The sequence below is a fragment of the Harpia harpyja genome, chromosome 14 (assembly GCF_026419915.1).
Source record: "Harpia harpyja isolate bHarHar1 chromosome 14, bHarHar1 primary haplotype, whole genome shotgun sequence".
NCBI lineage: Eukaryota > Metazoa > Chordata > Aves > Accipitriformes > Accipitridae > Harpia > Harpia harpyja.
Window position 1 is genome coordinate 22721936 of NC_068953.1, and position 19765 is coordinate 22741700.

A 19765-nucleotide genomic window follows, 5' to 3' on the forward strand; every position below is an offset into this window, starting at 1 on the left:
TTCAGATTATGATTTTCATAGCTAAAGCCAGTAAAGGAAACAACCCCAAAATGCTCGGGTTTTTTTTAAACTCTGCAGTAGAAGGGAACATGGTTAGAAGCATATGTCTGAAGGAAAAATAATGAAGCAGCATATAGTAAGCAGAAATCATTTTCTGGCAGTATTTTCCCAGCTACAGTTGAACTGCCAACTTTAAAGAAGTTATTTTAGCATACAAGATGAATGTATCTCAGGAACAAAAAGAATCACTCTTCCTAATCCTCCTCTCATGCACCCTCCTCAATCCTGTTCTCAGACATGAAGCATTGCTTAAAAAGTGCCCATGGAACAGACCGAAAGAAGTTGCTGCTTCTCTATATAGTTATTTATAATAGATAATCTTAGAATCACTCTTAATTCCAGCTCATCATTTATGGTGTTGGCAAAGTTGCTCCAGTGAATTTAGTCTCATTATTCACCTTCGGGCTGTACAGTATCTTGTATTTTATATATCATCCTGCTTTATCCAGCACTTACAGAACCAAGTGAAGGTGAATAATGATCCAAGGACAAAGCTAAATGCTGAAATACTATGTTTTTATGGCCAGTTACAGGAAAACATGGACAGACTTTGAATATGCAGAAGAACCTCTTAAGTAGCAATACAACCAGGAATGCCATAGCATGCTATATAGTCAGTCTTTCCAACAGGCCTCTTCGCTATCCCAAGACACTGAACACCATTCAGAAAGTCAGCAGGACTGTTCAGCTTTGCTGTCTATGGTCATACCCCAGCTGCATTCAGCTATGCTTGGGAACTTGATAAAAACGTCTTCGCAAAAGTAACCAACCCAAAACCAAACAGTAATGGGATCATCCATTCAGTTGAAAGTCATGTCAAGACAGGGATGATGGCACAAGTGCACAGAGTTTTGATTACTAGAAGCTATACTAACAAGTGCAGAAGGATCACATCAATGGCAGCACACACTTCACTGATTTACTGCATTGGAGCCATTTATCTAGTGACAAGTCCTGCAGGAAGAAGAATGAGCCTAGCTGGTAAGTTTTTTCAGAGAACAACTTCACCCACAACATCCTCTTTAAACCTTCTGGAGAAGGTACTGCTGCTGAAACCCATGAGCACTTTACTCCAATAACAAAGATATTTCACTGGGTAACTGAAGCAAAATTTCATATCTTAACCAACTGGGAAGAATTTTGCAACATGATCACCAGAATCAGGAGTTCTACTTCAGGCTCACCATATCTCAAAATAGACCTCACCAACTTCTGCACCCCATTCCATTACAGGGATCACATTATCTGGGGTCCTGCCACAGCATGCTGGGTCACAGCACCTACTCCGTAACAGGCACTTCCTTGCTACAATGTGATGGTGGTAGTGACAAGACATGCATCTCCTCTCAGTCTTCTTATACTGCAATGATCACTCAGACACAGACAAATGCTTTGGAACAGGAAGGGAACTAGGGCACCTTGGGGAAAAAAAAAAAAAAATCCTCATCACATATGCCATGTGGAAATTCTTCAGCTAAAACTCAACCATAAGCCACCAATATCTGAATTTAAAGCAATCTGGGCAAACACAACAGAAGCAGTGAGCATCTGCCTAATCATCCAGTAATAATCACCATGGCTGTCAACCTTTACCATTGCTACAATACAAGCAAATACCACAGTGTTTCCCTGCTGCTTACAATGGCTTGGTGTAGATACCCATGCCAAGTTACCTTCACAAGCACAGCAGCACACGGAGAAGAGGCCTCAAGGCATCCCTTCCACTGGTGTCAAACAGAAAACAGGAGCGAGATGCCAGCTCACAAGGAAAGCCTTCGGTGAGAAGTTCAGAGAGCCTTACCTATATACAGGGAGGAATCTTTACGCCTCACGTGGTCATCAATGTAGGAAACTCCCAGGGGCTGGACAGGGGTAGCACCAATGCCCAGGAGGACCTGTGCTCCAATGAGCAGCAAGTACATCATGTTGGTAGCAGTCCTATTCCTGCAGATAAGGTCCGGGTCTGGTCCCTCATCACTGGTGGACCCATTGGCAGCACACACATCCCTCCCTTCAGCCCCCCAGCGTATTTCTCCCGATTCATACTCGTACTGATGGGTCAGAAATTCAGGCAACGCGGAAAGGAGGGCACCCAAGGCCATGACTATCCCTCCACATCCTATCAAGCGTGGCCGGTGTCCTCGGGCTCCAAAGTAGCTCACGAAGAGGATGAGGGCCAGGTTGCCAATCTCGAAGCTGCTGGCAATGACTCCCACATCAGCACTCTGAAGGTTGAATCGCCGCTCCAAGGTGGTTAAAACACTCACCTACAACAGAGAAATCCAGAGAAAATTACTGAGAGGGAATACAACCTGCCTTCTGTCCTCCCCATATGTCCTGCTAAAGCATAAGTTTCCTTGACTTTCCCTTGGAGCCAAAAACATACACATCAACGACGTCCAAATCACAGTATAGTAGTAGTTGACCTCCAAGCATGATCTGACTATTCAAATACAGCCACATCAGAAGGTCCTAATACCAAGTGACATTTCACAGCCTACCACCTGTCTGAGCACATGTTCACTTCCAAATTCCTGCGTACATCAATGTATATTTTGGGTGCCTGCAGAGAGCCATGACTCCGTGACTGGTTAGCCTCTCTTTGGGCTCGCTTTCTATTTGAATGCGCAGCCTTCATGTTGGAAACACTGTCCCACAGAACCAAGGCACAAACCACACCAAGCCTCACATCATGCCAGGCACCCAATCTTTCTCTTGGAATGAACCGCAGTTAGCGAGCAGCGGAAAACCTTGTGGATACTTGACTTGTACACCAGCACAAGGCCATCAAGTCAGTCAGAGAGTGATGCACAAATAGGCAATTTGGCCAGCATAGAAGGCTTCTATTAAAGTATATAAATAAAATGCTGATCAAAGGGTTTAAACTGTTTGTGGATTAGTTAATGACTGGGATTGTCACTTAGAGACTATTTTTTAAAAGACAGGCCAATTAAAGTTTACATAAAAGATTTAAATCCACCACGGGAAGATTTAACAAATGGCGGTTATTTAACACTAAGAAGAGAGAAGCACATGAATAGTCTTCAAATATTTAACATTGCTGCAAAAAGGAATGACCTGTTCTTTGTATTCAAAATGGGCAGGACAAGAAGTGACAGGTTTAAACTGCAGCAGAGATGATTCAAGTTAAATACAAGGTGGGGAGAAACTAGACTTTTACTGGTAAGGATCATGAAGCACTGAAATATGCTGCCTGGAAAGGCTGCAGAGATCTTTAAAAGAGCATAGACCAGCATCTGTCGGGAAAGACACAGGTATGACTGATCTTGCCATAGGGCAGGAAAATGAACCAGATCCATCTCTTGAGAGTTCTTCCAGTCTTGATTACATGATGCAATGAAACACAATGTGGATTTTCTGCAAAAGTCATAGCACTGATCAGAGTATGAAAACGAAACATTAGGTACCTCACTTGCTGTCATCCCTACTCGAGGGAGAAAAACTCAGCGCATTCTCAAGTCTATAGCAGCGTCCCCCTTATACAGGAAAAAAAAAAAAAAAAAAAAAAAAAAAAGAAATTTTGAACGTGTCACAGAAATGCCAAAAACTTTTACCTTGGATAAAAGACTATCTTGTTCTTCAGACTGCAAAAGATGAAGATATTTAAGGTTATCCTAAAACAGGCAGGTTTCTCTATTAAAAAAAAAAAAAAAAAAAGAGTGATAAAGACCTCAGAGCAGAAGGTAGCCCCTGGATAGAATAAAAATAGCCTCCCACTGGAGGCACTGAAAATCTTTGCTGATAAACCTCACGAAGCAGGAGCCAGTCTGACCGACTTTAAAGTATTCTGACAGCAGCTCTTCTCCAGGGGCAGTTAGCCTCTGTTAGAGTACACCAGGGCGCTGTTGGACAAAGACAGCCCCATCGGCAACAAAATGGAAAAATGGAAACAACCCACTTCTGCTGCTTTGCATAAGCAAAAGCTCCTAAACCTGACCCTGATAAGTGTCCAAGTCAGATCTCCAAAACTGGATTGTTTTAATGTTTTCTGAAAATTCAGCCTTCATCATATAGAGGCAGTTATCATTTTATACCACCACTGTAATCCTCCCCCACTAAAGAGCCAAGAACTGAGGCAAGGTGAACAAAAAAAAAACAACCCCACCCTAAAAACCAAACCCTATGACTCCAGGCAGTGCAATAGCAATAATTCTTCCCCACGCCAAAGCCAAGTGAAGATGAGCATGTCAGAGGGAGAGGAGATCGCCACTTCATCTGAAAGACTGGGTGCAGGTACCTGCTGGGATGAAACAGCTCTGTGATTCACCAGGGGAAACGATGTCCTCTCATGCGAGGGCACAGCACGGCCTGTCCCCGCTCCAGTGACCTTGGCCACACTGCTCGGCAGGCAGTGCTTGAGCACACATCTAACAGCAACGTCACTGTTCCCAACCCTCCGTGGGAGCCAGGGTGACACAGCTAAGCAGGTGGGGACAGACACTGCTAGAAAGCACTACATTGGGATTTTCAAAGCAAGGCACACCAAGGTGGAGGGATACGGTCAACATGCCATTGTCCCAGGCAGCCCCACCAGGCACTCGTGCGACAGAGCTACATTTATCATCCACAACACAGGACTGGTTTTATTGCAAGGTGTGATCTAACAGGGCTGGTGCAGACCGACTGGTAGGCCTCCAGACTTCAACACCAAACAGCAAACACCAACAAACGCCAAGTGATACAAAGCCACCAGTATGGGAGCCCTCCTTCATGCTACCACCTCCAGCACATCCCTAGAAGAACTCGGCTATAGTTGAGGTCCCATGAACACCGTTTTTGGCAGAATCTCTCCAAGATGAGTATATAACTCTGAGCATGCAAACTCACATCCATGGTGCTCATTTCTGAGCTGCACCTACATAGGAAACTAATAGTTACTCATTACAGCTGTGTAAACTGAGGCACAGAGCGCCAAATATTGAGACAAGTACAGTCAACAAAATTAATTTGTGATGGAATAATTTAGGCTGGGAGATTGAAAGCCAACAGAAGTGATTTCCCAAGGCCAAGTAGTATTATGTAGCTTTGGAAGTCTCTCTCACATTTTGACCTGGCTGCTGAATTTTAGGCTTTTACCATACATATATACAAGTGGCTAGAAAGCAGGATGGTATTTAGAAACACTTGGGTGCCACACAAGGGTCAGATTTTGGACAGCTGGATTTCAGATAAAAACCTACACCATTTCAAAGTGCAGTTCACACTGACAGGTACAGTAAATTGGTAACAAACCTGAGAAATAAAGCCAGAAGTCCCAATTCTCATTCTGCTCTTATTTCAGTGGGACTTCAGTAGTTCTCTTCCTTTTTACAAAAGCTAAACTACTCACAATAGGGAACCAGAGTCTCACCATCCCCTAACAGTTTCTTGCTTTGCTTTGATGAAGAGACTGAAACAAAAGGAGGAGAAGGAGGAGGAGGAGGAGGACAACACAAAGCAAACTCCAACCCTCCTGATAAAAGCTGGCAGAAGTTCTCCTTATTCCTCTGGCCAGACCTCACTGCGTTTCCCAGCTTGCTCCTTCTGACTGTAGCACTGCCACCCAGTGCTACCAGCTCTGTCTTTCTTAAGTGGGGTATGGGGTGCAGTGGGGGGCAACAGTGAAAGAACAAAATCATTACATCAGCCTTGAGCATCCAGAGGAAAACAGCATCCAAGTACAAAGCACTGAGACCAGCATCAGCAGAGTAGCCTCCAAAACACTGACAGTCAGGGGCGGGGGGGGTGGGGGGGTGGGGTGGGTGTGGGGGGGGGATAAATCCCAAAATAAAAATAGGTCCGGGAAATAAACTGTCAACGTGCAGATTTTTAGCCAGAGAACACCAGGAGCACAACTGCATTACATCCAGGGTGGTTGCAGCCCAGACAGCACAGCCCAAATTCTTGCTTTGACATTGGCTGTGACCTTAAATACACAGGCCGACTACAAAATCGGCATTAGCACAGGAGAGATGTTACCTGCGTTTATTCAAAACTGATTCTAGCCATGGGCTGAGGTTTTTCTCCCACCCTTCTCTATACCCCATCTTTACGGGGCTTCCTGCATATAAAGTGTAATCTGACTAAATACTTGCAGTTTGCATGCGGGATGCTCCCGGTGCCCTTCTAACTGTTAGATAAAAGAGCACTGTGTTGCCCGTATTCCCTTTCACAAGCCTGCTCCCCAGCAGATAAGCCATCACTGCTCCTAGACACTAACTCTATTTATCAAGAGTTACATAAAACATTGCAAAAGACACGACAGGTCCCTGTAAAATAGTGACGTCACCTGAACAGGCTGCAAGGATTATAAAGAGTCCCTGTGTGCTGAGACCAGGTTGAGCATTCAAGAGTGCAGTCCACGTGGATGTTGGTTTAATAGCAGGGACGCAGAGAATGGAGTGGTAAGGCAATACAGCGGCTTCAGATGGACAACCTCCTGCTAAAACACAGCAGGGAACACAAGGAGCCCACGTTATTAGCTGTGAAGCTGCTATTTCCTGGCTCCTGTCAATTTACACAGCTGTTTTGCCAGGGCTGGAAAGAACAGATTAAGAGGATATTCAGTCAAAAAAGCTTCAAATGTAAGATGAAAACAGTTACCAGGAAGCTATTACAACATCCAGTAAAATTCATGCAGACAAGATAACATGAGACACATGCGGTTTGACCCCAGAAAGTTAGTGGTGTGAAACCACCCACTGGACCAGACAAGTCCAGAGAAGGCATAAGAGGACAGAGGTAGAGACAGCATTGTAATTGTGGCAAATGCCAGCGCCCACAATGTTGGGAACAGTACTGAAGCTACAGCTTCGTATGGGTATGTCACTGTGCTAAAGACAGCTGTACCTTGCCTGTTGCTCTTACGTCCTCCTGTCTGTCCTGCAGACCAGTGCTTAGCAGGTCACTGAGGCTCTCTGACTAGCAAAGTACTTTAGCTGCAGCACTGTACACAGCCCTCAATTGTGCCAGCCTCGTTGCCTTTTTCCATGTCTCAAGGTCTCCACCAACCCCTTTGATAGGAACTGTCTTTCTGTGTCTAACCGCATCCTCTGTCTCCAGCGGGACTCCCATTTCACCCACTCCAGACACCTCCCACCCAGTTTTTAGCAGCAGATCCACTAAGATTTAGCTATGGCATTAGAGATATCAACAGAACCATGCAGCTGTTGTTACTCCACAAGTTCATGCTCCTCCAGACTAAGTCTATACCAGATCAGTCAATTGGACCACTGTAAACTAAATCAGGTTGGGCATCTGTGTACCTTGCTCATGCAGAAAGTGGGCTTGGGATCTAGAAAGATCACGTAACCCAGCCTTCTCCCTTTCTGTGAACACACCGCCTAACACACAATAACAAGAAGTAATTACAACTTACACCATGCTTGCACTATCTCTTCTTCTTACAGAGCCACAGAAGTCTGCACACACGCATTTCATCTCGTGTGATTTCAAAGACTAAGCTCAAAAGGACCTGGGCTAAAGGGGCCTCCTAAGTCCACCGTAAAACACTCTTCAATGATCAAAAAAGGAAAATGATCTCACATAACGCACACAGTGATAAGTGACCCACATCAAAACAAAAAAAAAAAAAAAAAAAGGAAAGACATCAATCACCACCTTAAAATTTTCCAGCCAAAGCAACTTCTATAGCAACCCCTGTAACTAAATCCAGGGAAGCTTTTGCCATGCTATTCTGGACTTATTTCAATAATACATGCTCACATTCATCATTCCTGTCTGTCCCAAATCTATAGATCTTGGCATTTCTGAAGCAAGGTAAATTTGTTCTCTCTATAGGCTGTTTATTTTATATTAATGCTCAGCAAAAATGCAATCCACAAACCTGCCTCACACTATTGCCCCACTTTATCACTAAGAAATGAACTGAAGGCTGGGGACACCATTATGGAGTCAGAGACACAATGCATAAAAAATGAATATCATATTGTTCGTATCTCCAATGATCAAGTCATATTCACCCACAGAGTCTACAGATAAGTTCATTGTATTAATAATACAGGGTTATATATAGAAAACACATTGACTTTATGCCTGAAGGGCCTTTTTAAAAGGCTCCTTTCTAATGTAAAATACATTTTCTCAGTTATGTGGTAAAAGATCGGACTTGAAGAGACATGTCTGCAGTGCTACAGGGTGTAAAATAATTGCCTGGCAATTATGTTCCCAAAGGAAAACAAACGTGAACCGTCTCCCATAGTCTCCATTACAGAGCTGGGAAACACAAGGTTCCTCAAAGAGCCAAAGTGACCATGCCAGAAAAAGCCGCTGCTTCCACGCACCTCCACCCACTTCTTCAGATGTCACCTCATCCTCTCTTCCAGCAGCCATGCAGGACAGGGCAAAGGGCATCCCATAGTTGGAGGCAAGGTCTCCTCCCCATAGAGCTGGTACCCGTGCGCTGAGCCCGCCTTGCCACCCACTCTCTGAGCTGACAGGACAGCCACCAGGCTCAGGCTTCGAGCCCAAGGGAACGGCAATGATCCTCTGCTCTGATGTTTTTCTGCTCCGCAGTTCCACCGTTCAGATGATCACTTGGGGTTGAGCCCAATTTTTTAAAAAGCAGACAACTCCCTCGGCATTTTATCATAGAATGGTTTGGGTTGGAAGGGACCTTAAAGATCACCTAGTTCCAACCCCCCTGCCATGGGCAGGGACATCTCCCACTAGACCAGGTTGCTCAAAGCCCCATCCAGCCTGGCCTTGAACACTTCCAGGGATTGCGCATCCACAACTTCTCTGGGCAACCTGTTCCACTGCCTCACCACCCTCACAGTAAAGAACTTCTTCCTAATATCTAATCTAAATCTACCCTCTTTCAGTTTAAAACCTTTACACCCTCATCCTATCACTACACTCTCTGATAAAGAGTCCCTCCCCATCTTCCCTGCAGCCCCCCTTTAGGTACTGGCAGGCTGCTATAAGGTCTCCCCGGAGCCTTCTCTTCTCCAGGCTGAACAACCCCAGCTCTCTCAGCCTGTCCTCATAGGAGAGGTGCTCCAGCCCTCTGATCATCTTCATGGCCCTCCTCTGGACCCACTCGAGCAGGTCCATGTCTTTTTTACACTGGGGGCCTGAGAGCTGAAAGCAGGACTCCAGGTGGGGTCCCACAAGAGCAGAGGGGGACAATCACCTCCCTTGACCTGCTGGTCATGCTTCTTTTGATGCGGCCCAGGATACAGTTAGCTTTCTGGGCTGCAAATGCACATGGCCCAGCCTGTATTTGTGCTTGGGATTGCCCTGACCCATGTGCAGGACCCTGCACTTGGCCTTCTTGAACTTCAGGAGGTTTGCACAGGTCCACCACCCAGCTTGGTGTTGTTGGCAAACTTGCTGAGGGTTCACTCAATCCCACTGTCCATGTCGCCGACAAAGATGTTAAACAGCGCTGGTCCCAATACTGACCCCTGAGGAATGCCACTCGTCACTGGTCTCCACTTGGACATTGAGCCGTTGACTGCAACTCTTTGAGTGCGACCATCCAGCCAATTCCTTAACCACCAAGTGATCCATCTGTCAAATCCATGTGTCTAATTTAGAGACAAGGATGTTGTGCAGGACAGTGTTAAAGGCTTTGCACAAGTGCAGGTAGATGACATCCATAGCGCTTCTCTTATCCACCAACAGTGTAACCCCGCCATAGAAGGCCACCAAATTTGTCAGGCATGACCTGCCCTTCATGAAGCTATGTTGGCTGTCACCAATCACCTCCTTGTTTTCCATGTGCCTTAGCATAGTTTCTGGGAGGATCAGCTCCATGATCTCACTGAGCACAGAAGTTAGACTAACTGGCCTGTAGTTCCCCGGGTCTTCCTTTTTTCCCTTTTTAAAAGTGGGGGTTATGTTTCCCCTTTTCCAGTCAGTGGGAACTTCACTGTACCGCCACAATTACGCAAATATGACAGACAGGGGCTTCACAACTTCATCTGCCAGTTCCCTCAGGACCCACAGATGCATCTCATCAGGTGCCATGGACTTGTGCACCTTCAGGTTCCTCAAATGGTCTCAAACCTGATCTTCTCCTCCAGTGGGCGGTTCTTCATTCTCCCAGTCCCTGCTTTTGCCTTCTGTGACTTGGGTGGTGTGGCCGGAGCACTTGCCGGTGAAGACCGAGGCAAAAAAAGTCATTGAGTACCTCAGCATTCTCCGTGTCCCAGGTAACCAGTTCTCCCATTTCCTTCTGGAGAGGACCCACATTTTTGCTAGTCTTCTTTTTATCACTGACGTACCTATAGAAGCTTTTCTTGTTGCCTTTGACATCCCTGGCCAGATTTAATTCTATCAGAGCTTTAGCTTTCCTAACCTGATACCTGGCTGCTTGGACAATTTCTCTGCATTCCTCACAGGCTACCTGTCCTTGCTTCCACCCTCTGTAGGCTTCCTTTTTGTGTGACAGACGGACCCCATCAGCCCCCAGTAGACCAGATTTCTCAAAGCAAGTCCCATGGTCTAAGTAGCTGAACTCCTGGCTCTGGCACCAGTCCTGTAACTATTTGTTGATTCACCAGATTCGACTAACCCTTTCAAACCCCTTCCCTTTGACCAGGAGGATTGATGAAAAAACTACCTGCACTCCAGAGTCCCTTACCACTGCTCCCAGGGCTCTGTAATCCTTCTTGATACTCCTCAGACTGTTCCTGGCTGTATTGCTGGTGCCCGCATGAAACAACAGCAGCAGATAATAGTTGGTGGACTGTACAAGGTTTGGTAGTCTCTCGGTGACATCCCTGACAGGAGCCCCTGGTAGCAGCACACCTCTCTAGAGAGTGCGTCAGGTCAGCAGATGGGTGCCTCCGTGCCTCTCAGAAGAGAGTCACCTACTACTATCACTTAGTGGCACCGGTTGTTACACGGGGAGCAGATCGGGCTGCCTTACTCAGCTCCAGTGTCTCTCCTGATGTGACGGGTCCTTCCTCTTCTGTCTGCAGGCGGTGAAGCAGTTCTGCAAGGGCACTTCAGGCTTTGGGGGAAGCCTCTTCCTCCTGCAGGTCCTTGCCATTGCAAGCTTCCATTCTTGCGCATTATTGCCCCCCCTCCCTTCCCTGTGTGCCAGTGGAGGAGTTTTTGGCTGTTTGGCCGTGGGTTCACTGAAGTCTGTGCTCGGAACCAGCTATCTAACTCCTTCTCAGCCTCCCTGATGTTACGCAGCCTTCTCACCGCCTCCTGCAGCTCAGCCACATGCTGCAGGAGGTCCTCCTCCTGGGCACACCTTTTGCAGGCAGCTCTGCTGCCTGTCCCTGCCCCAGGAGAAAGGTCTAGGCTCTTCCTGCAGTCTGAGGTCTGCACTGCAGCTTCTCCCTTCAGCAGGTCCATCTGGGTAGAGGCATTGGCCACCACTGGGGTAGATGGTGCAGACGTGCCAGCCGGAGCTGCAGCCTTTGCACTCAGACGACTATCCACCATTCTGCCCACTCCTTTGCTATCGGATGGCTGGCAGGAGGGCAACAAGCTTAATACTCTTTGCCCAGCCCCAGGCGTCAGCATTCCTTGCTGTTCCCCATCCTGCTGAAATAGTGAAGGCATCAGGACCTCCCATCTCAGGCTGCTGATCATTTGTTTCAACACCATTCCTGAACCAGTAAAGTCAGTGGAAACTTAAGAGATGTTCTCACCGCAGATGCTGGCAACCCACGCTGGCTTTGGGCACATGAACATAAGGGAAAACAAAAAAGGGTGGCGATACGAACACACCCAAGCTGGCTCTGCTCAAGGTCTGGAAATCATATCTGCATAGAAATTTGCATTCACATGACAGGGATAATAGACGCCACAGCTGAACCACTGCTGAGAAGTAGGGTGTTATTAGCTTGGCTGTTGCTGCATGTGCCTATGCTGTTTCTAGGCCAGCACTGGAAAATCTGCAAGTTACTGTACTGGTGCCACGACGAGTTTGCAGCTCGGATCTATGCCTCATTGGTTGAAAAATTAATTTTATATTCTAGTGACCAGCTCTGAGATTACTGACACGATCCAAATTAAGCACACATTCAAGGTCAGGATTTTCAGGGGCCTGAGTAGAAAGGGTATTACTCTGTGCAGCAAGAGAAACAGCACACCGCACTCCTGCTCGAGGCAAGACACGTATTTTTTGTAACCCCTCCTCTCTAGCACCACGCAGAAAACTCTTCTGCCATCTCTTGTACCCCACTGTACATCTCTCCACATTTCAGTAGTTGAAGCATCCTGTGCCACTTGCCCTCAGCCAACGCAGGGCACAAAGCAAGTGTATCTGGGTCACCCTTTGCGGGTTACGCAGCTATGCCACAAACACTCACAGCAATGCTATATGCTGTTGCACATTGCAAACAGAGCAAAGAGCAGTCAGCACCCACAGAAGATATCCTGTTTGGTCAGGAGTTGATACACCAGTGCAAAGCCACAGTTTGTTTCAAAGTAGCTTAAAACAGAAAAAAACCCCTCACATGCCTCTCAAAGTTAAACAAGTGTATTTTCCACTACTCTAGTGAAACTGGGATCCATACTGATCAAATATGCAACATAAAAACCTAACCTCTAATCCAGGCAATCATTGCAGCAATCAGCAAGGCAACTGGGCTGTCATTATCTTCCCCATTTGTTTCTTAAGGATCCTGCATGGGACACAAGGGACTGACCCCCTTTCCCTGCCTCCCCTGAGGAAGAGAAGGAACACTGCCCCATTTAGAGAGGTGTGAACAAAAAGATCGTCAGGGGTGTTATTTGCAACTACCCCCTCACATCCATCATGGAAAGTTAGCGTGAGTCACCCACAGCTCAAAATAGACCCAGGTACAGAGCACCAGGCCACACCGAACTTCCTAGTAAAACTTCAAAGGCTTTTTCTGCTGCTCTGCAACAGACGTGCACCATGGCTGAGATCTGCATTTTGTTAACCTTTTGAAGTCCCAACATATGGTGATATTATCACAACTGCAGACTGATTGTCCACACAAGTCTGCTGCCTCCAAGTCTGCTGCTGTTCAAGATTCACCTCACTGTGGGAAGGCAGGTAATATTTTAGTCTCTGACAAGTTATCTACATAAATACATCCCATGCCAGAATCCATTTGGAGCCTACACTGCTCTTTAGTAGCACACAAACAACAAAGCTAGTGGATATTTGAATCCTTATTTATTTTTAAATGTTATGTCATTTTCACTGGCAGCAAAATAATGCATCATAAGCATACTAAGAAGCACAAACCTCAACCCTGTAACCGTATTTTTGCGTGCTTTAAAAACTGTAGCACAGAACAGTGCCGCCGGCACATTCCAAACCCGGAGGATGAAGAATTCCGTGTGGAATAAGTGCACAGCAGCAGGGGCTCATGAGCAGGGGCAGCCACTTAGCTCTGTCAAAGTAAACAGCCAAGGGAAAGCAGCCAGAGCATCTTTGACACATTCAGAGATGGATCTCCTTTTTTTCCTGTGGCTGGCAAGTAGGTGTACAAAGCCAGATGAAGAAGAATTTAAACTGTATATAACTCAGATGTAGGCTCCTACAGCATCAAAGGCACTCTTGGCCATATAAAGGACTGGCAACAAGATTCATACATGGGTCCGGGACTCTGTAAACAGGGCACCGTCGCCCAAGGTTCACTTCAGTGGCAAAGAGGAGATGAAACTCATGTCTCTGAAGACTGTTAACAGGAAAAAAGTCCCTTCCTAAGTACTATCAAAGCACTGGAGAGGCAGGATTGTAGACTGTCACACTGCAACACCCTCACTTCTCCGCCTCCCCAAATCAATGCAAGTTTGCTTGTTTACCTAGTAAAATACTTCCTAACACAAACACTTTTATGCCTGCAGAGAAGGCTTTCTACTATAAACAGGGCTACTTACCACAGCAGAAACCATAACGCAAGCCTGACAAGAAAACCTGTCATGCAAAGGACTTCATGTTATCTTAATTTATGATCAAGAGCTGAATTCAGGGCTAAGGGTTGCATCCGAGTTATGCCACAGTGCAGATCAAGAAGAGAGGCCTGTGGAGCTAGTTGCAGAAGCATTCCCAGCTGCCAGGCACAAACCAGGGCAGAAGTGACACAGGCAGGACACTCTGAAGCAGCATTAATAAAAGCTTTGATGGAAGCTGAATTCAGTTTTCACGGTTGGAGGACAACAGTGATTATATAAAGGCTATATACTGAGAGAGGAGGTTTTCTGACAAGTCCTACTACTTTTCTCCTCATCTGCTCTGGCTGTGCTGATCTCTCTCGTACTCCACTCCACTCCACTCACCCAGCAGCAAGGATGCCTGGCTACAACAAATGGGAACTCAGCTTTGGGAGAAGTTAGAGGCATTTCTCATCAACCAGTACATGAAACACTTTAATTTAGTAAGCCTTGGGAGGAAGGAAGCCATTTAAAAGGGAACCAACAAAATGGCCACATTGTATTGTGATTCATAACAACTCGTAAAAGAAACACCAAATAACTGTAAGCATCTGCAGGTGGAATTAGGGTCTGTCTACCACTTAACTAGCAACACCCCGAGCTTGTCCCAAAGCTACATGAGCTGCTTGCTTATCCCCATCTCACACCCTGCAGCCCACAGAAGAGCTGTCGGTGTCATCCTGCTTATTTGCTAAGTAACACCCTCCTACAAAGCTGTTCACAAACGACTCATTTCTCCTTCCACGTTGTCTCTGTGCAGAGCCAAGGGTACGAAAGGGAGCTGCATGCCGGCTGCTGCTGAACTTCCCGTTGAAGAATGGGGCAGGTTGGGAGGTGAGCACAGGGGGTTCGTGGTGTAAACAGACAAGTCAGGGCTTGAAGGTGATCTTAAATCTATTCCCATCTGAGAACCTGGTTATTATCTCAGCAATTCCTGTGTGAAGAATGGTGGGGTGGAAGTTGTAAAGGGCAGACTTGTGACATTTGCATCTTTAAGTTTGGCAGTCCTGAGTGCAACACAAGCCATGCAACTTTATATCCCGTACCATCGTATCATCTCCCCATTTTGCCACTTCTCAAAGGCAGCAAGCTGCTTTCCTCCTGAACAGAAGGCAATTTACAAGTGTCTTTTAAAATAACACACACAAAATAACACATAGGGAATAAAAAAATTCTTACAGTTGAAGAAAAATTAAATGGGATATCTAGCTAGAACTTGCAGACTTGTCATACTCTCACTTGTCTCAATGTGTCCCCTGTAAAATGGAGATACAGGCAACGAGATGTCTCACCAGATGATGGGAGCTCTGGTCCTTAGGATTCACTGTGAAGCGAGCTATCAAAAAGCCAATGAACAAATGCATCTGCTGTGGCTGTACACAACAAATGGCTGAATTTCACCCCTGTGTCTGCAGGATTAACAATAACCCGTGTCAGAGACAGGCACCGAACAGCAGCTGACAGGATCCCTTCACTGTAGAATCACCAGACCCTGCAAAAATTCAGCTAGCACATGCAAGGAAAACAGAAGTCACCACCTCTTCTACTTACCTACCAGAGTCTGACATGAGCAAAAGCACAATGCAAGAGAGGTTCCCATGGAAGACCACTGCTCCTACAGCAGGGGCACACCAAATTCTGGGAGGAATCCAGAATTCAGGCACTGCAGAGTGGCAATGGTTTTGCCTTCAATGTTTAACACCAGGACAGAGACATTCACTAACCAATTGGTTAGTGCAGCCAACCCAAGAGCTCTTTTCTCCTTGTACTTTCCCAACCTCTGGTTTCTCTTAACCTGATTTTGCAGGTGCATGACAGACCAGCCAAGACAAGAGCTGCACACATGGCTGCAGTATTCCCACCAACACGCATCTGTCATCTCCCAGTGCATTGCTCAAAGCCATATAAAGCTTCGCTGGGAGATATACAGCAAGCAAGGGAAATGAAAGCCATATGCATGAAACCAAGCAAGACAAAGCCCCTGATATGTCAGCAAAGTGGCCCATGCAGCCTCTGAGCATGGGTTTCTCAAACTGGGAGATGACATTAGTGGACTTGTGATGGAGAACAGGGATGAGTCCAGTCCAGCTTGCATGGGGAAAGCTGGAAAACTGGTGCTTGCATTAGCCTGTCTGCAGGTTACGTTAACTGAGAGGATTTTACCAGTGGAAAGATCATTCTTCATCCAGTCTCACTACCTGCTATGCTAGATCTTTTGTCTTCTTTAACCCAAGCCTATTAAAGTTTTCCTCACAGCTCCGTGCCCATTTTCTTCCCATTGCACATATCCTCTGCAGCCATTCCAAATCCCATGTTTTCATCTCCTTCCACAGTTCTTCAGTCATCCTTCGCAGACAGCTTCTACATGAAGTTCATTCTCTTTATACTCAGCTTCTCTCTGGTTCCCGCCTCCCCAAGGCACTAATTACAATACAGTTTATTAGCCAGGCACGTAACATTTAGACTCTAAATTTGGCCTGCTTTGAATGAAGCTAGACACCACTGAAGCAGTCCACTGCAGTGCATAACAGGGAAGGAGATTTTTCAAAAGCACTTTAGTGGCTTTGGAACAAGAGTCCCATTTTGAGAGAGACACTTAGAGTAAGTCACTTTTGTCAATGAGAGTATGGCTCAGAAAGCATCTTTGAAAAATAATACCCTCAGGCTCTTTTAAAACCCATCACTACCAAAGAGCAAGTAAAGCAGCCCCGTGTAGTCTTTTCCTGTGAAGGCTCAAAAAACAAAGGGCTAGATGCTTCAACCCTGTGGTTTCAGGCAGGTGTGAAGGAAGCTGTGATACCATTCAGCTGGCAACAAGGCTGCATCATAGCCTAGGGAGAAGCCTCACAGATCAGCCACAGACAGGTAGGATAACACGAAATTACTAGCCCATTAATTCATTTAATTCAACTTGTTATGGTAGCTGATACAGACCTGGTTCAGGGTCCAAGCCAAGGTGCCTCTTTCATTCCAGTTACCGTTATTGTAGCAGCTGAGTGCCCATCATCCCTGCCCACAAGATGCCCGTGAAGCCAGACAATACCATAGCTAGCACATTTGCTGATGGAAAGAAAAAGCCCAACGAAGGGCTTGGGAAGTCCATGACAAAGCAAGGAAATGAGCCCAAACATCCCTAGTCTGCATCTTCACCAGAAAACACAAATAGTAGTTGTGTCTCAGCCAACAAGCATTATCCCATGGGCAAAGCTGTCCACTCCCAAGTCTGCCACATGTCGCATTGTCCAAATACGAATAAAAACAGATTTTTCTGGGCACGAACATTAGTCTTGACTGATGAAGGGAGTCAGTTTGGACATGACAGCTCTGGACAGCCAGCTGCAAAGTAAAAGCCTGGCTTGAAAACACTACCCATGTGTGGCAGGAATGTTCCTCTGCCCCTGCCAAGATGCCACCATCGACAGAATCTGCCTAGCCAATATTGGCTCAGAGGAAACAAGTTGCTGTTCCCCCATCATTTAATCTCTCACTTGCAAGAGCAGCAGGGACGAGGGAGAGGGCAGGGAAATACAGTGACATGGACTCCTGGAAACACTCAATGAACTTAGTTTTTCATGATGCTGTCTGGATACCAAGAGTTCTAAGCATAATCAGGATGCTGAGAACCAAATTGAAAGTGTCTGAATCTACACACTATGCACCATAGGGGGCAAATAAAGGAGAAAGCAAAGGTTATTTTAGTTTCAACTTGCACTTCCAGTGTAGCAAAGTTCTGTGCATCTCTTAAAGACCCCATACCTTGAAGCCTCAGTGCGATGCCTAACAGAAATCCATAACGTTTTGGTCAAATTCAACATTGGAGTAACCAGACACACTCCATTCATGCCAAAAGGCACTGTTAGCACTTTGCCACAGCCATTTGCAGAACATTTTTGTTTGTTTTGGCCATCCACCCCCCAAACAGTAATGCCATCTCTGAGCAAGTCATTTTGAAGATGGGGACGCAGAAGTATTGAGCTGGGACATTAAGGAGAGCCTGGAAAAAAGCTTCCAGACATGAGACCATACAACCTTATACTGATTCCCAGACTCACTGTGGCTTCTACAAGAAAGAAATCCAATTCATTGAAGCCATATGACTATTTGCTGCAGCCTCACTTGCAGCTCCTTATGTAAAAAGAACTCTCCAAGAAGTTAAATTCTGCCTTCCTACCTCCATCCCAAACTCTCCCACTCTCCCTCCCTTGACTCAAAATCCCAACTGTGCAGAGTCCACAACTGGTTTCAAGCCCTGACCCTGAGGAAATAAAATAAAAATCTTGTGTCCTGGATGAAAACAAGCCAGTTTCTCCTGCCAGCCACCCTCTCATCCCAGCAATGCAGTGAAAGCAGAGAGAACTTTGGAATCAGATTTACCTCCGAGTTGTTACCTGGCTAACCAGTTGCTCGCTGGATATCTGCCCACAGAATACCAACGATGGAGCTTATTAATGTGGGAGCATCTTGAAAACTCAGACAGCGACAAGGGACTCTGGGCACTTTTCAGAGATATACTTCAAGAGTTTGCAATTTGAAAACGTCACAGAACTGATTCTAGAGGCTGCATCCAATATTTCCCAAGATTCATTATACACAACTACAGTAATTCATTAGGGATCTATTTAAATAAGAAGGCAAAATAAAAATTCTGGCAAAAAGCTTGTCCAGCATTGAATTAAGCTGAATGATTCACATCAATAAATGCCATCTCAGCTACAAGAGGCTACACCATAAGCCTCAAATGCTTCCACAAGACACAGCAAGAAGAGATTTGAAACTTCTGCCTTCTTGGTAAGAGCTAGCACTGAGATTAAGAGCAACACAGCAGCCCTGATGCATCCTAATCCTCAGAAAACACTGGACTTCTGTGTAGGGCCAGCATTTGAGAAAGCTTGTACAGTTGCGCCAAATGACACAGCAAACCCACAAAGCTGTGCCTCTAGCACATGGTTTGCTAGCGTGGCTTAACTTCAATAGCCATCGAATAACTCCCAAGCTGTTTTTGGAATCCATTCATTCACAGAGAGATTTGCCAATGCAGAAGTAGCCTCAATTGAGCAAATAAACTCTTGGAAGCGAATGGTTTATCTAGCTCCATGGAATACTTGAAATCCTCCCTTTTCAGCCTTTGCTCTCAAGTTCTTTCAAGTTGGTAGGTTTGAATTCCAAACACTATGGGAAAGCTTTTCAGTAACCTCAAGCCAGCTCCCTTGATATACAATTTTTTTTAATAGTATTAAATATCACAGATTACAGCAAGAGAAGAAACAGAAAACAAAACTCAACCTAGACTAGCATCATAGCACCGTGACCCAAGGGCTCAAGCTAACCGTGTGGTTTTTGACACCACATTTTGACAACAGAAATACAAACATGGGGCCAAAGCATCCCTCTCTGGACCAAAGCTGGAGAACACAAGATGTGGCAGGCTCCTGCAGGAACACAACCGAGCTCAGTGGGTGTTCACTGCACTAAGCACCTCGGACGAGACTGACTACCCGATCGCCCAAACCAGCTGATGCTACAAAACTAACATCACTGCCCTTCACAAACAAGCACCTCTAGACAAGGCATCCCTTCAGCTAAAGCTCCTGACCCTCAGCCAGCAGCTGCGCTGACTTCAGACATAAGGACCTGCATTATAACTAGCCATAGGCAGCAGGAAACAAAGTGTGCATCTCATGCAGAGGCTGAAAGGCCCATTGTAATTAACCGCTCTCGGCCCTGTACGTTGAACAAGACAAAAAAAAACCCACAGTTTTCTTTTGCTGGTAAGCCCTAAAAATGCTGCCCACTATTTCACATAAAGGGC

At 45.9% G+C, this 19765-nt stretch overlaps 1 protein-coding gene across 2 annotated transcripts in view; it reads right to left on the reverse strand.

The window, feature by feature from the left end:
- The window catches only part of SLCO3A1 (solute carrier organic anion transporter family member 3A1), a 171316-nt gene that overhangs the window by 141005 nt on the left and 10546 nt on the right, over positions 1-19765 (reverse strand). For both annotated transcript variants that reach the window (XM_052808172.1, XM_052808173.1), the window contains exon 2: positions 1862-2327. In XM_052808172.1, the coding sequence (XP_052664132.1) occupies positions 1862-2327 (466 nt within the window). The remainder of the gene's footprint in view (positions 1-1861; positions 2328-19765) is intronic.